The 19,740-nt window shown below is 41.1% G+C and overlaps 1 protein-coding gene across 1 annotated transcript in view; it reads right to left on the reverse strand.

Moving 5' to 3' along the window:
* Positions 1-8,321, reverse strand: part of CRYBG3 (crystallin beta-gamma domain containing 3) — a 95,450-nt gene extending 87,129 nt beyond the window's left edge. Inside the window, exon 1 of the mRNA XM_055703268.1 lies at positions 8,128-8,321. Coding sequence (XP_055559243.1) covers positions 8,128-8,234 — 107 coding nt within the window. The 5' untranslated portion in view covers positions 8,235-8,321. The remainder of the gene's footprint in view (positions 1-8,127) is intronic.
* Between the last annotated feature and the right edge of the window lie 11,419 nt (positions 8,322-19,740).

Here is a 19,740-nt window from a genome sequence, read left to right on the forward strand (position 1 = left end):
ATACATGTACTTTGCTATTTATACATCCAAGAATCACATTTTCCCTCTGAGCCACCACTTCGCTGTGGCAGCTCACTGTCAACCATGGCAACTTGGTCTGCTTTTAATGTCATCTACATGGTGATTCCGATACTTTTCACTCTAGTCATCTGCAAACTTCATATGCTACAGTTCTGTCCTCTTTCAAATTATTTGTGGAGGTTAAATTAAATAAATTGATTCAAAAATACATCCTTTTAATTTTCTTGAAATATATCAAGTAGGAAATTATGTTTCACATGTGGTCTTTTTATATCCCTCTGTATGTCAACTGTTAGCCCACTGCCATTACACTTGCAAATATTTAATTGGAGCATCAGCACCAAGTCAGGTGCCTTAAAGAGTCTTAAGGATACTATTTCATCAGTTTGTCAACCAAAGCTGTAATCTCATAAACAAAACAGCCTGGCAGTTCCCATCCTCCATGGATATTAGGATCAACGTCATCTTTATTAACTTCTCAAGGTCACCCGGAAGCCTTGGTAAATCAACTTTTCAATCTTTCCATTCTAATCAAACCAAACACAATAGCCTTAAAAGTGAAATACCAACACTTTTCTCTAGATACTAATGTCACACTTGTGAAGCCGCTCATGTGCTGTGCAGCCAGGAAAACTATCAGAACGTGGTCTACAAAGAGAAGCCAATTTTTTAAGAGTCAAATTTTTGACATGTATATTGAATGACATCAGCAAGGGGGTACACTATACATTGGTTAAATGTATCAAAAGGAAGACATTACAGTAAAGCTCAGTGACAACAAGATTTTAGGAAATCAATGAAGATTCCTAAAAACTGCCTTCTGTGTCACATGACAGTTAAAATACCTTAGTATTTTAACAGAAATTAAAGATGCTAGCATTTTAACAGAAAACAGTAACAAATAAAGAGACTTCCTTCCTCTGTCCCATCGTCCGTGTCCCATCCTGTCATGTCGTTCCCCAAGTATTGTCCTTTTTGAAAAGCTCCAAAATGAAAATTTTTGGCCAAATTCTCAGCGAGATTCCCGAGGCTAACACTGTTCCTGGGAAACCAAACGGCAGTAGCAGTGACAAAGTCTGCCCCTAGCCTCGGGCAAGGCTGTCAGGGCCTGTCTTAGGGAATGCTTGCACTGAAATCTGAATGTGAAGTTTCTGGCTCCTACTTCTGTGCTTAAGCCTAGGCCACACACATAGGGGAGGAAAAGAAAAAAATGAAAATAAATAGAAATTATAAAAACAAGTTAGTGAATTTGAAATTAGAGGGTCAAAGGAAAGCAAAGCTGCTATTCCATTTAAAAACAATTAAGAAAGGAAGTTGAGGAAAAGGGAGAGAAAGCAGAGAAAGGTAAGGAAGGAGAAAATGGAGCCAGGAACTTAGGCAAAAGAAATGTTACACAATCAGCTGATTAACTGAAGCGCTGGGATAGCACAAAATGTAATACGTTCAATTAAACTATCCCACTTCGAAACTGGCTCAATTACAGACAGCATTAAGCAATTTAGATTGTTTTAACTGAAACAATTTTTCCCCTCAGACCTGTTTATGCTGGTTATTTACATACTGTTCTGCTGGTGTGGCAAAGCTAGGCCAGCTTCATGTTCTGCATTAGCAGCGCCGTGTCACACAGACTATGTGAGCTACATGGAATGCATTAGCATAAAACAAAGAGGTTTGTTATTTTTAATCTTCTTTCAAAATGCAACTAAAAGTATGGAAAATAACGATGTTATAAAATCACAGATATGCTGCATTTTGCAATGAAAATTGACATGAAAAATGCAAGAAGCAAACTGTGTCTTTACACTGAACATATACCTTTAAGTTTAAAGGCTAGAACTAAGTGAAATAAGTATGATGGCCCATAATCGTCCTTGCTGAATGACTTAATCCGTTTTACATGTGAGGGAATTGAGCAGCCGCACAAAGGCTAGAGAAAAGAAATATAAATGTTTCCGAGTAGAGCTTACTTCGATATTGGGCAGTATGATTATACCAGATTACATCAAGGTTTTTCTTCTGGCATCTGTCAAGCATAGTAACCAACATTAATGTAGAATCTGCTCCATATTTGCCAGTCTGACTGGTTAGATAAATTCCCAGCATTCTTATCATACAAATATATTACTGGCGGCTAGCACAGAAACATGGTGTAATATCAGAAAACAGATTTATAAACTATTTAAGTTTATTAAGGTTTAAATTGTTGAATTAATAGACAACAGGCAGGCCATTATGCAACTGTTTTCAAATGGCATGTTTGTAGGGTCAGGATCAACGATGGTACTTACAAATGGCATGAAAACAGAAGATATTAAAAAAAAATAATCCAGGAAAGCTTTAAAGCAGCAGCAACTGCTGTCCTCCTGATAAACAGAGCATAACAGTTTTTAAAAGATGTCATTAAGAAAAAGCACCCAGGAAAAAAACAAGCAAGAGAGGCAGGTGTCACCAGTACAATGCAGCGAGCTCTTCCAGTCAGGTTGGAGCAGACTCTTGTAGAGGCACACAAGGCTGCCAGTTCAACACAAGAAAATACGTATCCGGTTCTCCCCATTTTTCACTCACAAAATATACATTGGGAAGTATCCCACAGCCACTTTCCAGTCCTTATCAAGGCTGCCTCTTTTGTGTTGAAAGCATTCATTTTCCATTCAACCAAAATAAATGTGATGGCTAAATCTGCAGCCTTTAATTGACAATTAAAAAGTCTGTTGTCACTGCAAGTCTTTCTGCATTTGCTCTTCATGTGCTCACAAGAAATGCTTCCCCCTATGTTTTCCCTACACAACTGTCCATAGGTGAAGCGCAGAGCCACACAGCGTTCATAAACCTAGGCTCCAAGACCTCCAAACTGCTCAAGCTGATATACTGTGTTCAGTAAAACATTTTTGCAATTTAAGAAACACTGGAACATTCAGGAAAACAAGACTCCACTTCAAAATAAGGCAAGTAATGACATCACGTTAAAAGAACACAATTAGAGACTGTATTTCTTGTTGAAAAACTGACATGAGAAAGTGAAATGACTAAGAAAACCCATGTTTCTCATCTTAAAAGTCTTCAAAAGTGATACTGTAAAGGTGGTTAGAATCTATAAAAATTATTTTAGAAATGAAAATTAAAATACCAGAAAAATAGAGGTATAATATATGCCCTGGAAAGCCTAAGCAACATAGTGCTGTGCTAATGTCTGGAAGTGTAATAGCACATGGTAACTGAATTGTATGAAATCCAAAAACTCCTCAGAAAATAACAGTAGTTGGGTTTCCATTCTTTTAGGAAGTTTCAATAATCAGAAATACAATCCCCACAGCAACATGGTTTTGAATTTTGCTTTTTTCCCCTACCTGTGAGCCTTTTGTTCACCAAAAGACTGAGGAGTTTTCATCTTTGTAAAACTGTTCCTTAGAACAACACACTTGTAGCTGTTTTGGAAATATTTTTGCATTATTAACTCTAGCATTTATGCCAATAATTGGGAAGGAGACAATGCTGTTAACATTTAAAACAGCGGAAGAAAAATATGTTGTTTTGTTTTTTCCAAGGAGCCCTACTATTATAATTAATACTCTAGTAACATTTCCTTTAGGAAATGTCTTACACATACACGGCCATCTGCTGGGCTTGCTCCTTCTGGTCTCAGTCCCATGAGACATCTTAGGTAAGCGCCTAATTCAAATCAAACAAGTAGTCCCACTACAGCGCAGAGAACTATTTACCTATTTAATTATAGGCAACCACTTTGGTACCCTGCTGAATCAGGGCCTTCGCTACTATTTTGAATTATCCTGCAATAAGAGTCATAATAGAGAAATCTACAAAGCAAAAAGAAAGAAGCACACACACCCACACCCCAAAATTAACAAACACACACAAAATTTTCATAATGCATCTTGCTCAGGTAAGTCTAACTTGAATTCTTCTATATGGTTGGAGTAGTCCCCTTGCTGATTCCACAAACAGTCATCCCTGATGTACCCTCACAAGCTAAAATTTAACAACAAAAATTCCTGCTCTGTCTTTGAAAGAAAAAGTTTCTTTATTAGAAAGCAGAGATTGAGTTTTTCAGCAAACAATGGATTTCTTCAAAGATGCTAATGGTATCTGAATCAAAACTAGCCAAGAGGTAGTAAGTTCAGAAGAATTAAGTTTGAAATGTATTTATTACTCCCTTTTCAGTCAATTCCCAGCAGTTCCCAAATGCACAGTTTTTACAATTACAAAAATACATATTCTTTGTAAACAGGAACAATGACTGGCAGTCCCAGAGGAAGAAAGAGACTCTCTAATCTCTCCTCAGGCAGAATAAACAAAGTTCTTCCATCTCTGAAAGCTCTTACTTAGAAACTAATGGGTGAATGGAACAATAATCTCAGCCTGAATAATAAAAATAAAAAAGCCCTTTAAAACCAAATAAAAGGTTGCTCTTCCCTGTTCGATGTCACTGGTACACTTCAGTGATGCAGAAGAAATATCTGGACAAACCAACAAAGGCCCACTGGCACTGGTAGCTATTTGACCAACCAACCAACAGCACTTGGAGGGGAAAAGATAAACGTGAAATGAACCTGCTAAACAATATTTAGAATAACTAATAAAATACATCCATAGTTTAAAGGAGATTTTGGTGGTAGCTCTGGGTTAAAGTGATCCGTGAAAATGTGTCACACCTCCTTGGCAGCTTCTAAAGTGACCTGAAAGGTCATATTTATTTGCAACACAACAATTGTTCAGCCACAGAAGCTGCATATTTATGAAAGAACCTGTAGCAGATTGACTTAGACTGTAAAAGCTGTATCTTCATCCAGATGGACTAAGGAAACATACAAAAAAAACCCCACCACACAAAACCCCTGCCTCCCATTAGAACAGTGAAAATTCAATGGGATTTTTTTCACCCTGGGGATTTAGACTGCTCCAGGACAAACACTGTAGTAACAAATAATCAATTTTGTATTATTGAATAGCAAGTGGCCAAGTAAAGCATAATGACTGTCTTAGACAGAAGTTACCGATAAAAAACTGGGATGAAAGCACCGAAGCCCTCCTTCAAAGCAGCCCCAGCTCTGAAGAACACACTTAGGCAGGCAAGAACTCAGTGGGAGATACATCATTTTTGTCTACATTTTATGTAAAAGCCAAGTAAGCCCTTTACACATGTGCTGTTTTTTTTACCGGCATGAAACTTGCAACTAATCTGCACGGGTTATTTTTTCCACAAGCAAGCAAGCCTCCAGCGATTCTCATGCTCATCAGAGCTACAAATTGCTGAAAGGACAAGTTATTAACATAAGCTCTGAGAACCTCATTTGATGAAGAAGAGTCTAAGACACTGATTAACAAACAGTGTAATTTCCCCTTCCCCTTATTTAAACCAGGGCCACAGTAGGTTTGGGTTTTGGTTTTTGGCGTTTTTTTAAGGCTACGTCTGAAGCTGGTGCCTAGAGCAAGAGTGGGTGAGAGCTCCATATGCCACTGAGCAGAGGGGCAGCTACGTGGCTGCGGGAAGGAAAGCTGGGGGTTTCCATCCAGCCGCTGCTGCCTAACTTGCGGGAGCAAGTGGAGGACAACTTTTGGATGTACGCAGGCTCATTTCTGCAGGCTTTAAAAATTTAGGAAACTGCTGTGTTCTGCACAGGCAGGAAGCACGATGCGTGCCTCCAGAGGTCAATGCAGGTACACAGGGTGTGTATTTGGCCCTGTATAACACACTGCTCCATCTCCTGCCTCTTTATTTAGGTGTTCTGCTTTTTTTGAAACCCAACTGTAGATAGAGTATCTCCACACACAAGTTTCTTTCCATATATTTCATATTTGATCTGGTTCCAATACATATCATACTGATAACATGAACAGGAAAGTAACCATCCCGATGTATATATTTCTCATAACACTTCACAAAAGACGTATTCCCCAACTTGCCTCACGCGCTCCACACCTGAACAATAAACATACAAAGCAGCCTTGGTTCCCCCTCCCCACAGACACACACGCTTTGTTCGGCGATCCATTCTTCTACACCCATCAAGCTCACTAAATAAACATGACGAGCACACACCTGCGGCACTCATCCCAGCCCAGCGCTGTTTAATGTATGCAATTACGCTAATCTGTGGAGAAGGCTGCCAGTGGAAACCAAATACTAGAACGTCAGCATTCCTGACTAACATGCCACGCTGCAACCCAGCTCAACAACAAAAAAAAAAAAAAAAAAAAAAAAAGCGCGCTCCTTAACATACCAAATTAGACTTCTCAGAGCAGGAGCGTTTTTGCTGGCTTCCAATCCAGCAAGGAATCGCGGCTACCACCCTCCAGCTTACTGCACAAGGAGTTCAAGAACAAGGCCAAGAGGCCTGAGCCTTTTCATATCTCCTTTTCATATCTCCGTGGACTATCCCAGCTTCCTTGGCTGCAGGAAATGAAACTGTGATTTAGATAAAGATAACAGACTCCAGCCCCAAGTTAAATGGAGCAGGTCTATCACGAGTGCAACCTATAGATGGGCTACTGAGCACGCAAACCACTGAACTAGCATCGCCTTCCTCCTTACCAAGGCAACCGCTACACTTTTTTTGTTTATTCCAAACCACAGCTGTAGGGAGATGGTAAGGAGCAGCCTGATGAAACCTCTCCTATTGCCTCCTCAGGTCCTCTGCCAGATCCAAGCCTCTTCCTTCTCCCGTATCTTAACCAGGTGTAATAACCACACTATTCCCACAACCTTAAAGATGCCCTTGATTCAGCAGCCTAGTGATTTTTAATTTTTTCCCCCCCCAGAAAATAAAATGCAATGGTTCATGCTCATGAAAGGCCAGTGGATCCTTGGTGATGTACTGATGTGTCAAATGCTTACAATAAAACAAAATCCCAAAGTTAAAAACCTAGACAGTGCACTTATGAGACGGTCAGTGTATGATAGCAAAACGCTCTGCTATTTTTCATGATTGCTAAGAATAGGTAGAGCAAGATCCTGAAGTTTTTTACTGAAAGAACTGCTGTGATACCCACTGCCTATCTGATTAAACTGCACTTAATTGTCTGCCAATTTAAACACAAACATACGCAGCATCACGAACAACTCAAAAGATTAAAACCACCATGTCGAAAGCAAAAAATAAATATTACACCTGAGGAAATAAGGGCTAGCCAGCTGGCACCTTTTCACCACAAAAATATCTTAATTAACAAGGGGCAATAATAAGGCTGCATGAGGAACAGAAGGAAACTTTATCTGTGCTTCTTTCCTACATACACACAGAAATCTGCCACCAGGAACAAACAAAAAAAAATAAAAGAAAAAAGGAAGAGGAACAAATACATGCAAAGTTTCCAAACGTTTTCATCTTGTAAAGTCTCCCTGCGCTAAGAAATATTTATTAATGACCAGATTTTCATAAACCACAAGTTTTGCATTGAGACTTACGCGCATCAGTAATATTTATATTGCATTAACGTTTGGTTTACGCCAGTCCAAAAGAAAACTTAAAAGTGTGAAAACTGTAGAGGGAAAAGAACCCACCCAAAGAAACAAAAAAAAGGCACGGGCAGACACACACACCCCGGGCGCTCTGCCCCGCTTTCAGTTCCCAAGGCAGGGGCTGCAGCCTGCGGAGCCCTCAGCGGGGCAGGGCCGGCAGCGGCCCCGCGGCGGCTCCTCGCAGCCGGGCTCCATCCGCCGGCTGCGCTCCGCGGCCCGGGAGCGGGGCAACGCGCGCTCGCCCGGCGCCGCCGCTCACCCGCGGCCGGGAAACCCCCTCCCGCGGCCCGAGCCCAGCGCGGGGGGCCTGCCCCGCACCCTGCCGCGGCTCCGTTACGCCGAAGCCGCCAGAGCCACCGGCGACGGCAGCCCCGCCACCACCCAGCGCGGCGTGACAAGCCGCCGCCCCGGCTGCTCCCGCAGGAGCCGCAGCGCCAGCGCCGGGACGGGCCGAGGCGCCCCGCGGCACCTCAGCGCCGGGACGCTCGGCCAGCCCCCCCGCCCGCGTCTTCCCTCTCCCTCAGCCGCCGGTGCCGCAACCCCCCGGGGCGGCCCGCACGGTCCCGCGTCCCCCGCGGCGGCTCACGGCGCTCAGGTGGGACGGGGCGCCGTCCTCGCCCCCCACGTACCTGTTGGCGCCCGCCGTCCCCTCGCCGGGGGTGCTCCTGGAGAAGAAGCGGGAGAAGGTGCTGTGCCAGGAGGGGCCGGCCCGCCGCCGGCTGCCCCCGCCGGACATCGCCGCCGCCGGGACAGGACGCTGGCGGGACGGGAAGCGCCGCCAGCAGCCGCCCGGCACCGAGTCCCCGCGGCGGGAGGCTGCAGCGGCACCCGCCTCCCTCCGCCCCCGGGGCGGGGCCGCCGCTCCGCCTCCGCCCGCCGCTTGTGGCCGGCGCGGGCCGGGCCCGGAGGGCGGGAAGGGCGCGGGGCAGCGCGGGGGGCGGGCGGCTGAGGGCAGCTGCGGCCCGCGGCTGGCAGCGGGGTGGCGGTACCGCAGCCCACCGCCCCAGCCCCGGGGAGGGGGGCGTTCGGGTGGCTTTTTTAAGTCACTGCGACATAACTAGCGTCAACAAAGAGGAAAACGATCAGAAGCGAAAATGAACTCCGTAAGAAAAACGACAGGCGGCCCTCGGAGCGTCACCCCGCCGGCGGCGAGCACCAGCGCCAGCCCCGGGTGTAACCCGGGCCGGCTCTGAGGGGCCGATGAAAACGACTGCCATGGAGGAAGGGGGTTTCTCCTGCCTGTTGAAAAGATTTCTTCCTAGAAAAAGAGTTTGTTGTCAGGGGGTTTTTTTTGTTTGTTTTTGCTTTTTGATTTTTTTTTATACTGAAACCATTTTTCTCCAAGGGCTGTGGCCTCCCCTCAGTTAACATCAAACTATCCCGATCAGCAGAGATGACCTTTCCGTTGCAACAACCCAGTAACAAATACCATCCTCGTTTTACAGAGGTGATGCACCAAACCTTAACGATTCACTGAGTGTGAATTACTACTCTTGACATTAGGATTTTACATGGAGAGCCACACTCTCCTCTTTCTCGCCTCAATGAGCATCTCTGCTGTTCTTTGTAACTGCTGGCACCTCACACCTGTATATCCACTCCTTTTGGCATCGTGCCATCTCACAGGATCGCCCAGTGGCTGAGGTTGGAAGGGACCTTGGGTGGTCACCTGGTCCATGCCCCCTGCTCGAGCAGGGCCACCCAGACCAGGTTGTCCAGGGCCATGGCTTTTGAGTATCTCCAAGCGTAGAGACTCCACGGTCCCTCTGGGCAACCTGTGCCAGTGCTCACCTCCTTTGCTGTAAGATTTTTTTTTCCCATTTGTTCACCTCGATCCACCCCCTCTATACCAAAGGCCTCTTTGCCCTATTCTTAACCGCTGTGCCATAGCATCAGCCTGCCCTGGCTGCAGCTTGGGGTGGCATGAAGCGGTACACTCCAGGCCCATCGGCAGAAAAACTGTCTGGAAATCAACTCCTGGCTACTTTTCTGTCTCCATTCCACTGCCTCAGTTATGAGCAAAATCTTCAAGAAATGTGAGACAGCTCCCGTTTGTATTGTCTTGTATGGCTTTGACGTGGATTTTGAAAACACAGACACAGGTGGGTACTGGACATGTACTTAAATCTCTTCTGGTCAGAGCTGGGACTAGTTGGCTGTTTCACAGGTTACAAGAAGTAGCTTTCTCATGGTATAATTACCAGTCACAAACCTTCTTCAGGGGACCAGCACTTACTACACAAGGTCCTGCCTAGTTTTCAGTGGCCAGACAAGGAGCAGACAGTTCTCTTAGTGACACAATGCCCCATACCTAGCACAAAACTACAAAATGTTTAATTCCAGACCAGTGCAGAGAAAAAAGATACCACATTTTGAGAGTACCTACACATAGCTGCCCGTTCTCAGGGAAATGGCAATCAGGATTAAAACTACAAAATGTAACAGCAGCCCCTGTTACAGGAACATTAGAAGGAGACACTCCCTCTGACATTCAAAATGAGAAGTAATTAAGGCTCCAAAACCAAATTAGATGAGTGGCTATTTATTGGGACTGCACAAACAGGCTGCAGGGAGGCTTAGGCTCTCAGTGATTGTCTATTACTTGTAATTCTTACTTGCCACATACATCTTACAGCTTCCCTACCTATTGCTTAAGTAGGGTTTAATCCCTAATCTGTAGTAAACCTGAATATAATAATTAGCATTTATAAAGCTAATATATATATATAAAAAGCTATAAATCCAGTATCTCCGAAGGATTTAGGCATTAATTAATCCTCATAACCACCTCAGGATGTAATGAAGTATAATATAGTGAGTGGTTTGCACACAGAGACAGTCAAAACACCTAGCTGTGTCCAAAATCTGTCCGCACTCTACCAGCGAGGCGCTCAGAGGGGCACCACAGGGCAGCACGAAGCATTACCAGGGCTGCGCTTGTCCAGGAACAAAGAGCCAACCTCATCAGAAATGCTAATCCCAAACAGTAACATTTTGTGCTCAAATCTGTTTCTCCTTTCTTCCTTGCATCTAAAAGCAGAATATACAGAAACATACCGAACTACAGTTCTACGGGAGGCACGTAAGTAAATTCTAATCAAAGTAGTAAAACTATATTAATATAAAACCCATGAACGTCCCAGGTTAAATAATCCCTTATTTATTCCATACTCTGGAGTAATTTAGTGCCACATAAGTTAAGAGTAAATAATTTTCACACATTTAAAATAATAAAATGGGAACCGCCAGCAGAGTTGCCCACAGGAAGCCAGTTTTAGCCACCTACACCTTCCACAAAGGGAGAAAAGTTAGGCTTTTACCCCAAGATGCAGTATCGACCGTGTGGCAGGTGGCCTCGCATATTAACACAGCTGTCGGCATTAACAGCAGCACCAACACATGCAAGCCAAAACAGATGGGGGGAAAAACAGGTTCCTCTCTGCCTCAGATTAGAGTACTCACATGTGGCCCGTACGAGGTAATACGGCATCGCCAAGGGCAGCGAGAAACCATTAAAACAGAGTTGCAGAGGGGCACAATGGCACAGAAGAGGAAAATGTCAAGCCGAGGCTCTCAATACTTTTTTTTTTGTAGTTCAACCCGCCCAGAGTTTCACTTGAATCAGTATCTCGAATAAGAGAAGGGAGGGTGCTGTGCCCATTCCATATCCACTGATTTTCTACTGCAATTCAGATTTATAATGGTTGTGCACAAGGGAAACCTCCCCCTTCTCCTTGCTGCTTTAGGGTGAGCAGATGGTGAAGTTTTAATTGTGCTTTCTGAATTTCCTCCTTTTTATGGGTCTTTACAATCTTGAGTCAAATCTTTTGTTTTTGTTTGGATACCAAAAAGGAAAGCAAGTTTCCATCCTACTGATTTATGAAGAGCTCTCCCCTCACACCCTGTTTTAGAACTTTCCTGATACACTGAAGTCGTAATGAGGGGAGAAACATAGTCTTAAAACTACCAAACTAAACATTTTCACTGCAAGCACATTTTTAGCACAGCTGTTGAAGAAAAAACCCACATTCTCAAACTGTTAGCATGGTTGGACTGCTACAGTAAGAAATGGTCCTATGTTTTGAGGTACAACCCTGCTAAACAAAAGCATCGTTCCGTTTTCTGTTTTCATACATGTTTAATGCGTTTATCTAGAAAAATGTTTTGTATGTCTTGACTACTGTCTCTTGTTAAGAGGCAATCCCATTTTCCAGGCTCTTAGAGAACATGTCTACAGTTAGGGTATATGGGATGCAAATAGCAATGGTATGTTAATAATGGATGGTCCCTTACTTATCTTTTTCCTTTCCAGTATATATTATGGCAAGGCTTCTCATAGGTGGCATGAGACCATGAATTAATAACTGCACTTAATGGAGTCATCACATGTAGTATTTCCTAGCCATTTTTCACAATGTTAGTTGTCCAGATGTTAAAAAAATACTGATGCCTTTGAAATCTCTAATCTATGCTTATCCTAAAATGAAGGTGAGTAACAAAATTGAAGATTTGGGTCTCGGATATGTTATTACACAGATGAAACATGTTAGGCAAGGATTTCTAAGATATGTTTTCTATCTAGCTATGACCTTCAGCAGTAAAACATGCACTGTGCAGCTTCCATCAATCCTCATCCCTTTAACTGCGAACACACAGTTCCTCCATTTGATTTACTGAAAATGGTTTAAGAGAGCGCCACACAGTCAGCTGCTATTGTTCAAATGCCTTCGTGTCTGGAGAAGACAGCTGGAAATGACTCATGGTGTTAACTGCAGTTACTGAGGGTTGTAACCGTGTTCTTTATTATTTTGGATAAGATTTATACACCGCGTTACCTATGGCCAAAGTTCAGTGTAGTAATTAAAATCTTTCAATCAACTTTTTGGAAGGCCTCTCCTATCTGTTTTCCACACTACAGTTTGTGACATTTATGTTTACCCAGCAGCAGAAGTGCTAAAATGGAAAACTGATTGTAAAGAACAAAATAAAAAAATGACCAACACACTTACAGAACCTCTTTTAACATAGACTTTCGCTGCACCTGGGCATGGAGCAAAAAGTATTCATAAGCCTCACACTACGGTGGTATATATGTACCTAACCACCCTAGATGACGACCAAAGTCCTTTTCTGTTAATTCCATCAGAACTGATAACTTTAGGCTGATTAGCACAGCTTGGCTGGAAGGCTTCCAAGACATTTTTGATAGCCCCTCCTATCAACTACACTTGTGTGAATACAAAGATGAAACTCACTTGTGTTCTTACCAACACTAATCATTGCAAAACACCCTGCCCTAACTGGAGCTCAAGAAAAACCTGCACGTCATATAATGAGGTCTCTGTAAAACCATCATATTCTGGGTTATGCTTCCTTGCTAAGCCAATCTGTTTATTCACCACCATCCTTACTAGAAAACTCATGGTTAAACAAAGTGCTTCAATAAGCTAACTTCATCCAACTTCTAACATATATTCAATGTACAGTAAAAAGCAGCACAAGTTATTTAGTGTCCAGAAGAATACAAGAGGAATTTCCAAAAAGAGGAAATCCGTGAAATACATAACCAGCAACTTGTATATTGTAATTAATTTAACACTTTTCCGTATAGAATGTCTTTTGAATATCAGATTTGTAGTTAAAAAGTGAATATGCACCTTTCTGTACAAATCTACACATTTTCAAATATCAAATCAGGTTACTAATATTCTAAAGGCTTACCCTATTTCCATGCATGTACATAAAAGCACATTTTTCAGTTTGCAGATTCCTAAGAAGTTTTGAATTGTGGTGCAAGCCTACATACAGTAAATTTAAGCCTCTGGACAGCAGACCTGCCATTTTTTATGTTACCTTTCAAAGATTTAGAACTGGTCCCTGGACCCCAAGGCTTCCTAGAACCACTGACTGCAACACACTGGCAGACACGCACTAATTCCACCCCTTTGTCTATCCTGCTGGGTTTCACAACACAGAATACTTTTCAACCCAATGATCTAAGCCCTTTATAAAACATTATTAAAAATGTTTTAAAATCAGAAAAAAAAATAGGTAAAGTAAACCCTTACCACATTCATAGCAAGCATATGTATTGGTGTAATCCAAAAGGAAGAATCATTTCAAGTGGCTGGAGAAATACACTGCAAAATATTCCGTATGTAAAAACGACTGCAAGTACACCCGTCTCTAACAAGCAGAATTCTTACGGATTTGAGCCAAACAGGATCATAAAAGCTTTTGGCTGCAAATGTTGCAGAATCCCATCTGGTTTCATGTAACAACTTATTTTTCTCTCCACTTCATTTAAGCTTCCAGAAAGAAATTTAAAAAAAAAGAAAAAAGAAAAAAAAAAAAGAGGAAACCTTTTCCTATGTATACAAATTATATCCGTAGTTATTCCAAACAGGCAGAAAACACTCCAATCTTATTACAGAACAAACAGAAAACCAGCATCTAATTCTTGGCATACAAGTTTTACATAACAGTAAACAGTATGTATAGCATACAGAAAAAGGGTAAGAAATAATAAAGCCCAAATTTGTAAGAATGCAAGTGACCATTAACCGGACTGTGCGTGACTCCTCTCACCCTGCCCCCATCTTTTTTTTAAGCTCAACACAACAGAACCTTTTGTAGGGGAAAGAAGATTTCTCTTAATATGTAAGAACGAGAATTCTGAATAATCCATACATTCCCTGACTCAGGCGCTCATTATTGTTGAAGTTTGAGAACAGCAGTTTTTCAGCAAAGCAAACACCATCATAAGGAAATGTGTGGCTAATGGGAATATAACTCTGAAACTTGGTCTTTTCATCTGATGTTTTATAGAAATATTTTCTGTATGTAATGTACAGCTTTAGCCCAATTAAATATGAGTAATAAGACTAAAGATGCTTCCCTACAGTGGAAGATAGTATTTTATAGGATGTAGTTACTGTAGCTCATAAATATTAGATGTACACCAGTTTGTCCAAATTTTGTTCAGGGTGTGCTGAGCTGCTGCTGAAAAGAAAAGCTCACATTATCTCTTCATTAAATCAGTTCCCTGAATAAAGCTGTAAAATGTCCTTTCTATGAAAAACTGACTGAAGTGCTCCTATTTAGTACAATGCTAACATTAGATCAACTGTCATTCACTTAACAACTTGGGCATTGCTACAGTCTTGAAGAACGTACATAGATCGTTTGTATTCTGCATAATAAAGGACTTATTAAAATGCATTACCTGCCATGATGACAGAACACACACCTCAAGGAAAGCATGACACTTATCACCCATAAAAGTTTTTTTTATCCTTCTTTGAACCATTGCATGACATATCAGAGCAGACTGAGAACTAAGTGGTACTTTAACAGCTATAAAATGGTTGAAAAGCAAGTTTGGAACTAAAACCCCCCATTCCTACAACCTAAACTAGTTGATTTTGGATACGTGTCTCTTAATTTCCAGAAAGCGTAATACTACAACATAAAAGGTCTGTACACACGCTAATATTGGTAAGTCAACACTGAAGTGGCTATTCCACAATTGCTTTCTAAGATAAAATTTATTGTTCTTATTTTATAATGGTACTAATTAAAGAAATAATACAGCTAAAGCCTAAATTGTAATACACAGCAATACCTTCTAACCACTAGATCGGATTAGTTTATAGATCAATCCAGTTTGCTTTGAAACTTCTGCCAAAAATTTGTTAGAGCACTAACTTGCTCTTAATTTAAACCTCAACAGAGGACTTAAAACCCAGACAATTATCCATGGGTTCTAGCCACCTCAAAACAGAGTAACGCTTCCCCTGTGAAAGCTACCTTAAGAATGTAAAAGATCCCCTAATTAAAAGGAAGGGGGGGGGGGGGGGGGGGGGAGGGGCGGCAGCAGGGAAGGAAATAGGACAAGAGAAAAGCATCACCTTTCCCAGCAGAAACATTCTACCTTTACGAAGAAACCCTTCATCCATCCTTACTCCTCTAAAGCAAGGATGTAACCACTGGCCAACAAAATGATGTCACAAAGATGTTAAACTGGGACCAAGTTGCTTCCATGTAACCCATTGAAATAATAAACTATGAAAACATTCTCAGAACATTGTGATCATTGAAAACAACATACACTTTCTGGTTCATTGAATCCATTTGTTACTTGTTACATCATTTTTTTCCTGTTCAGTTTAAACTAATAAAAGTTAGTGGATAAGATTAAAACAGAGATTTACTTGCAGAGTGACATTAAGTCAAAAAAAAGCATTGCAAAGTTTTTCCCCTCATAACTTTAAACCTGTGTGATCATAAATACAGACAATGCCAGGATCAGCAATGATGCCTGACAGCCAATAACAACAACTTTTTACATTCATGATTGCCTATTTTTCCACAACTCACATTATGCCATTTCTTTTACATTGGATGCATTGCCACTTAATCCCTGTCTAATGGTTAGATCCTTTATTAGTGGAATAAACTTTCCCAGTTCCAACTGGAGTGTACTACAAACTTGTATTTTCACTAGATATTTCACGGGAATTATTCCTGGGGAGCCGTGGCATTCAGAGACCTCTTGCCAAGTTCTGCTATTCTTTTACATGGTTTCAACTCCATGGTTTTAAAACTTTGGGATTGTTTCCCTCTTAAATTTGTACAGGCATGCCAATACGAGTGCATTAGTTCAGGTCACAAGGGTACTTTAAAGATCACCCTCACTAACTGCGCTTTTGTTTACATCACAAAGTAGGCTGGGAGTACACAAACTGAATTCTTTTTGGATGAAGCTACACTGGAAAGCTCCTTACTAGGGAGCCTGTATTGCCACTTCAATCATTTATCGTGGTGACTTCATTGAGCCTCAAGAGGCTTGGGCTTCTTCAATATTTGTTAGCATTAGCATGACTCTGCTTCAGCCCAAACTTCTTCCACACATCCCCCCACTTTCCTTGATTTCATACATCCTTTTCCTTACTATCTTTTCTTCCCTTTACTGAGAACTTTTGGGCAACTCCTCAGCAAACTAAATTTGGTCCAATAACTATCTTGCTAGGCCTACAATCTCCTCACTGGTCTCCAAAGACAAAGTTGTTTTTAAAAAGGCTGCTTAGCATGAAGTTTCTAAATTATACACTTCTTTTACTGAACAAATTAACTTGATGTTCAAAGGTGCCCCCTAAATCGCAGAGAAATTACTTACTCTCCCTTGTGAGCTGGTACCCAAGTAATATGATTGTAATACAACCAAGTTCATCTTCTGATAAACAATTTGTAGAACATAAGATCATTTAATGGTAGACAAGAAACGTTAACAGCCTAGCTTTCATTTTAAGGATTGGTTTTGGAAAAGGGTAGTGGGACTGGGTTTCATGCTATGATAAGAAAAGTGGAAAAAGTAAACATGGCTGATTCGCACAGTGAGATCCTGACATGCACTGAAAGACAATGGCATGTTATCACACACACACTATGCTTCTGAGAACAAGAACTTCATGTGGCTAGAAATATTCAGCCAATTAAGTAGCAATCCAGCTGACTGAACACTGGTAAATTAATTATAAAGTGCTGGTTCACACCAACACAGATGCTTGCATGATGTAACTTACTGTGACAGGAGCTACAAAGCCTCAGAACTAAAGTACAGTTACAGAATATTACTAAAAACACTTGGCATTTGTTAAAAGACAGCATTATAAATCCTGAATTCTGATTAGCTAGTACACATATTACTAGTAACATATGGGCTGTGCAATAATAATAAAAAAGATCAGGGCATATCAAGTTAGCCTTTGAAAGCAAATTTTCCTGACCTTTCTGAAAAAGGACAGCTGAAGTCTTTTCTCAGTAGTCCCCTTTTTTGCTTTTTTTATTCCAGTCTTTTTGACCTTCTCTTGTTATCTATTTTGCTTCTTAAAAAAAGAAAACAACCGGGAAGGGAGCTGCAAAGTTTCATTAGCAGAGTACACAAAAGTTAAAAGGAGCAGACCAGAGAGTTTTGAAGCAAAACTGTAAGGACTTCTGTGAAACAGAAATAAGGCAGACCAGAAAGAATTAAAGAAATGGATGACAAATTAATCATGAGGAGAGTTATTTCTCAAATGAGTAAAACAAAAAAACCCAAACCCACAAAAAACAACACTTAAGATTAAACTGTATTTCTTGGCATAAGAAATACTTGCTTTTAAGGACAAGTATTTTGATCAACATTAATAACATTTTCTTAGTAACAAGAAATAAAATTTCCTAGTTAGAGCTTCTAAGAGAAGAGCTGTTTTCTGAGACAGCATTGCACAGCTGTTTTTAGGAAGCACTGAAATGCAGGATTATCATTCCACATATTACCACATCAGAATGCCTTCCTGTAGACAGCTAAACTGAGCTGTTATGTCTAGCCTTTCACAGCAGCTTATCTTTCTTATTAGTAAATAAAAAGTGCCAAGCATATTATAGTTAGAGGGCTGAGATTAAAAGGAGGATCCATTACATTTACATCCTACACTTAGAACTGCAATTGCTTAACAGAAATTTGCCCAGGAGTCTTCAGGCCTCACAGACTCTTGGCGTACCTGCAAGTAGCTACAGGTTGAACACCAAGTTCCCATGGATTCACGTCCCGAGTACAAGAGAGGCAAGGCTCGAAAGAATTAGGAATCACACATCTTGGAGCATCCAGGCAGAACTCATTCTTTTAACATCCTAAATGTAATGGGAGAACAGTATTGAAGACTGACAGCCACCGGGCCCTCACGAACCAACTCCAAAGAAGCCTTTCTTCCACAGACGCATGAGGCTTTTGTGCAACAGACGAACTTTGTACTAAATTCAATGTTACAAAAGCAACTCAAGGCTGTAGCAAGTGTGTATGTTAGGGACTTATGCCCGTACACCATGCGGAGAGGAGCGGTGAATATGCAAACATCCCTCCAGTAGCTTTATGTCCACAGAACGATCACAAATGTTCTAGAAGTGAGACACAACTAATGGCTGAAGTGGTAAGGAAAGGGGCGTGGCAAATAAATAAATAAATAAACAAACAAACAAACAAATAAATAAACAAACTAATAAATAAATAAATAAATAAATAAATAAATAAAGTCAAGCATTTCACCAACAGGCCTGTCCCCATTCCCACTCCTTCCAAGAGGTCTCCATCCAACCCAGTGTCCTGGTAGGAGGGGAACAGAAAGCTGCTGAAGAAAAAACCCCACCGTGAAACAGGAAAAAACCCCAAGAAGGGGAACAATCACCAACGTTAAAACCTGCTGTTTTCAAGAACGGCTTACTAACCACATCAGAAAGCAAAAAGTAAAAGACAATAGGGCACTTTCCTCAGATTTGTAGGGGGAAGAACAAAGCAGTAGGTTCAAACAGCTTCCCATGACAGTAAAGGCAATCCATAAGATAAACATCAAGTACTTGGTGTAGTCCAACATAAACAAAAATAATCAGAATGCCATCAAGGTTCAGATTATTCAAGAAAGTCAAAAATGCAGACAGATTTTCTAACAACTTAAATTTTCTTTGGTAGAAAAAAAATAATGCCAACATAAACCTAAATTGAAGCCATATAAATGAACCAAAATAATTAAAAAATACACCTAGTCAGCAAAAGGTATTTCCAACAAGTATTATTTTTGTTACTGTATTATCCAGTGCAAACCAAAAAATTATCTGCCCCACAATTCCGTTAGAAAAACACCTCAGAATTATATGATTTTTCCTCCTTTGTATTTGATTTTTGTATAGATATTTAGATTGAGAGTTGACAGAAGGCATCACAGAAAGAGACATGAGAGATAAATACTTTCATAAGAAACTGAACTGTCAGAATTATGACATCCTGTAAGAAACATTTTTTTACAGTAAGACTCAGGTTCCTCTAGCAAAGCAAGAGAGTTAAAATTAACCAGTTAATAATAACTTGAAGTACATGGAAATATTCTACCATTTCAGGCAGGTCCCTTTGCTCCAAATATTACTCTTTAAGTGAGCCCTAGAAGGCATGCTTACAGAACATTTGTGTGTTTTATATGATAATAAGGTGTGTGTGGGAGCTTTTGCAAGACCTACATATTATATCTGCCACAGGAATCACCTAATCACTCAGTTAAATACAGCCTTCAGCATTCCCAGTGTCAGTCTGCTTGTTTCTTGGACAAAGGAGGAGGTATTAAAGGGGAAGAGGTGGCATGACAGAAATAAAGTTCTTAGCATTGGCTTAATTTGCTACCTATGGTACATATTTGTAGTCAGAAAGTTTATTA

Source organism: Falco cherrug, chromosome 2 (assembly GCF_023634085.1).
Source record: "Falco cherrug isolate bFalChe1 chromosome 2, bFalChe1.pri, whole genome shotgun sequence".
NCBI classification, from domain to species: Eukaryota; Metazoa; Chordata; class Aves; order Falconiformes; family Falconidae; genus Falco; species Falco cherrug.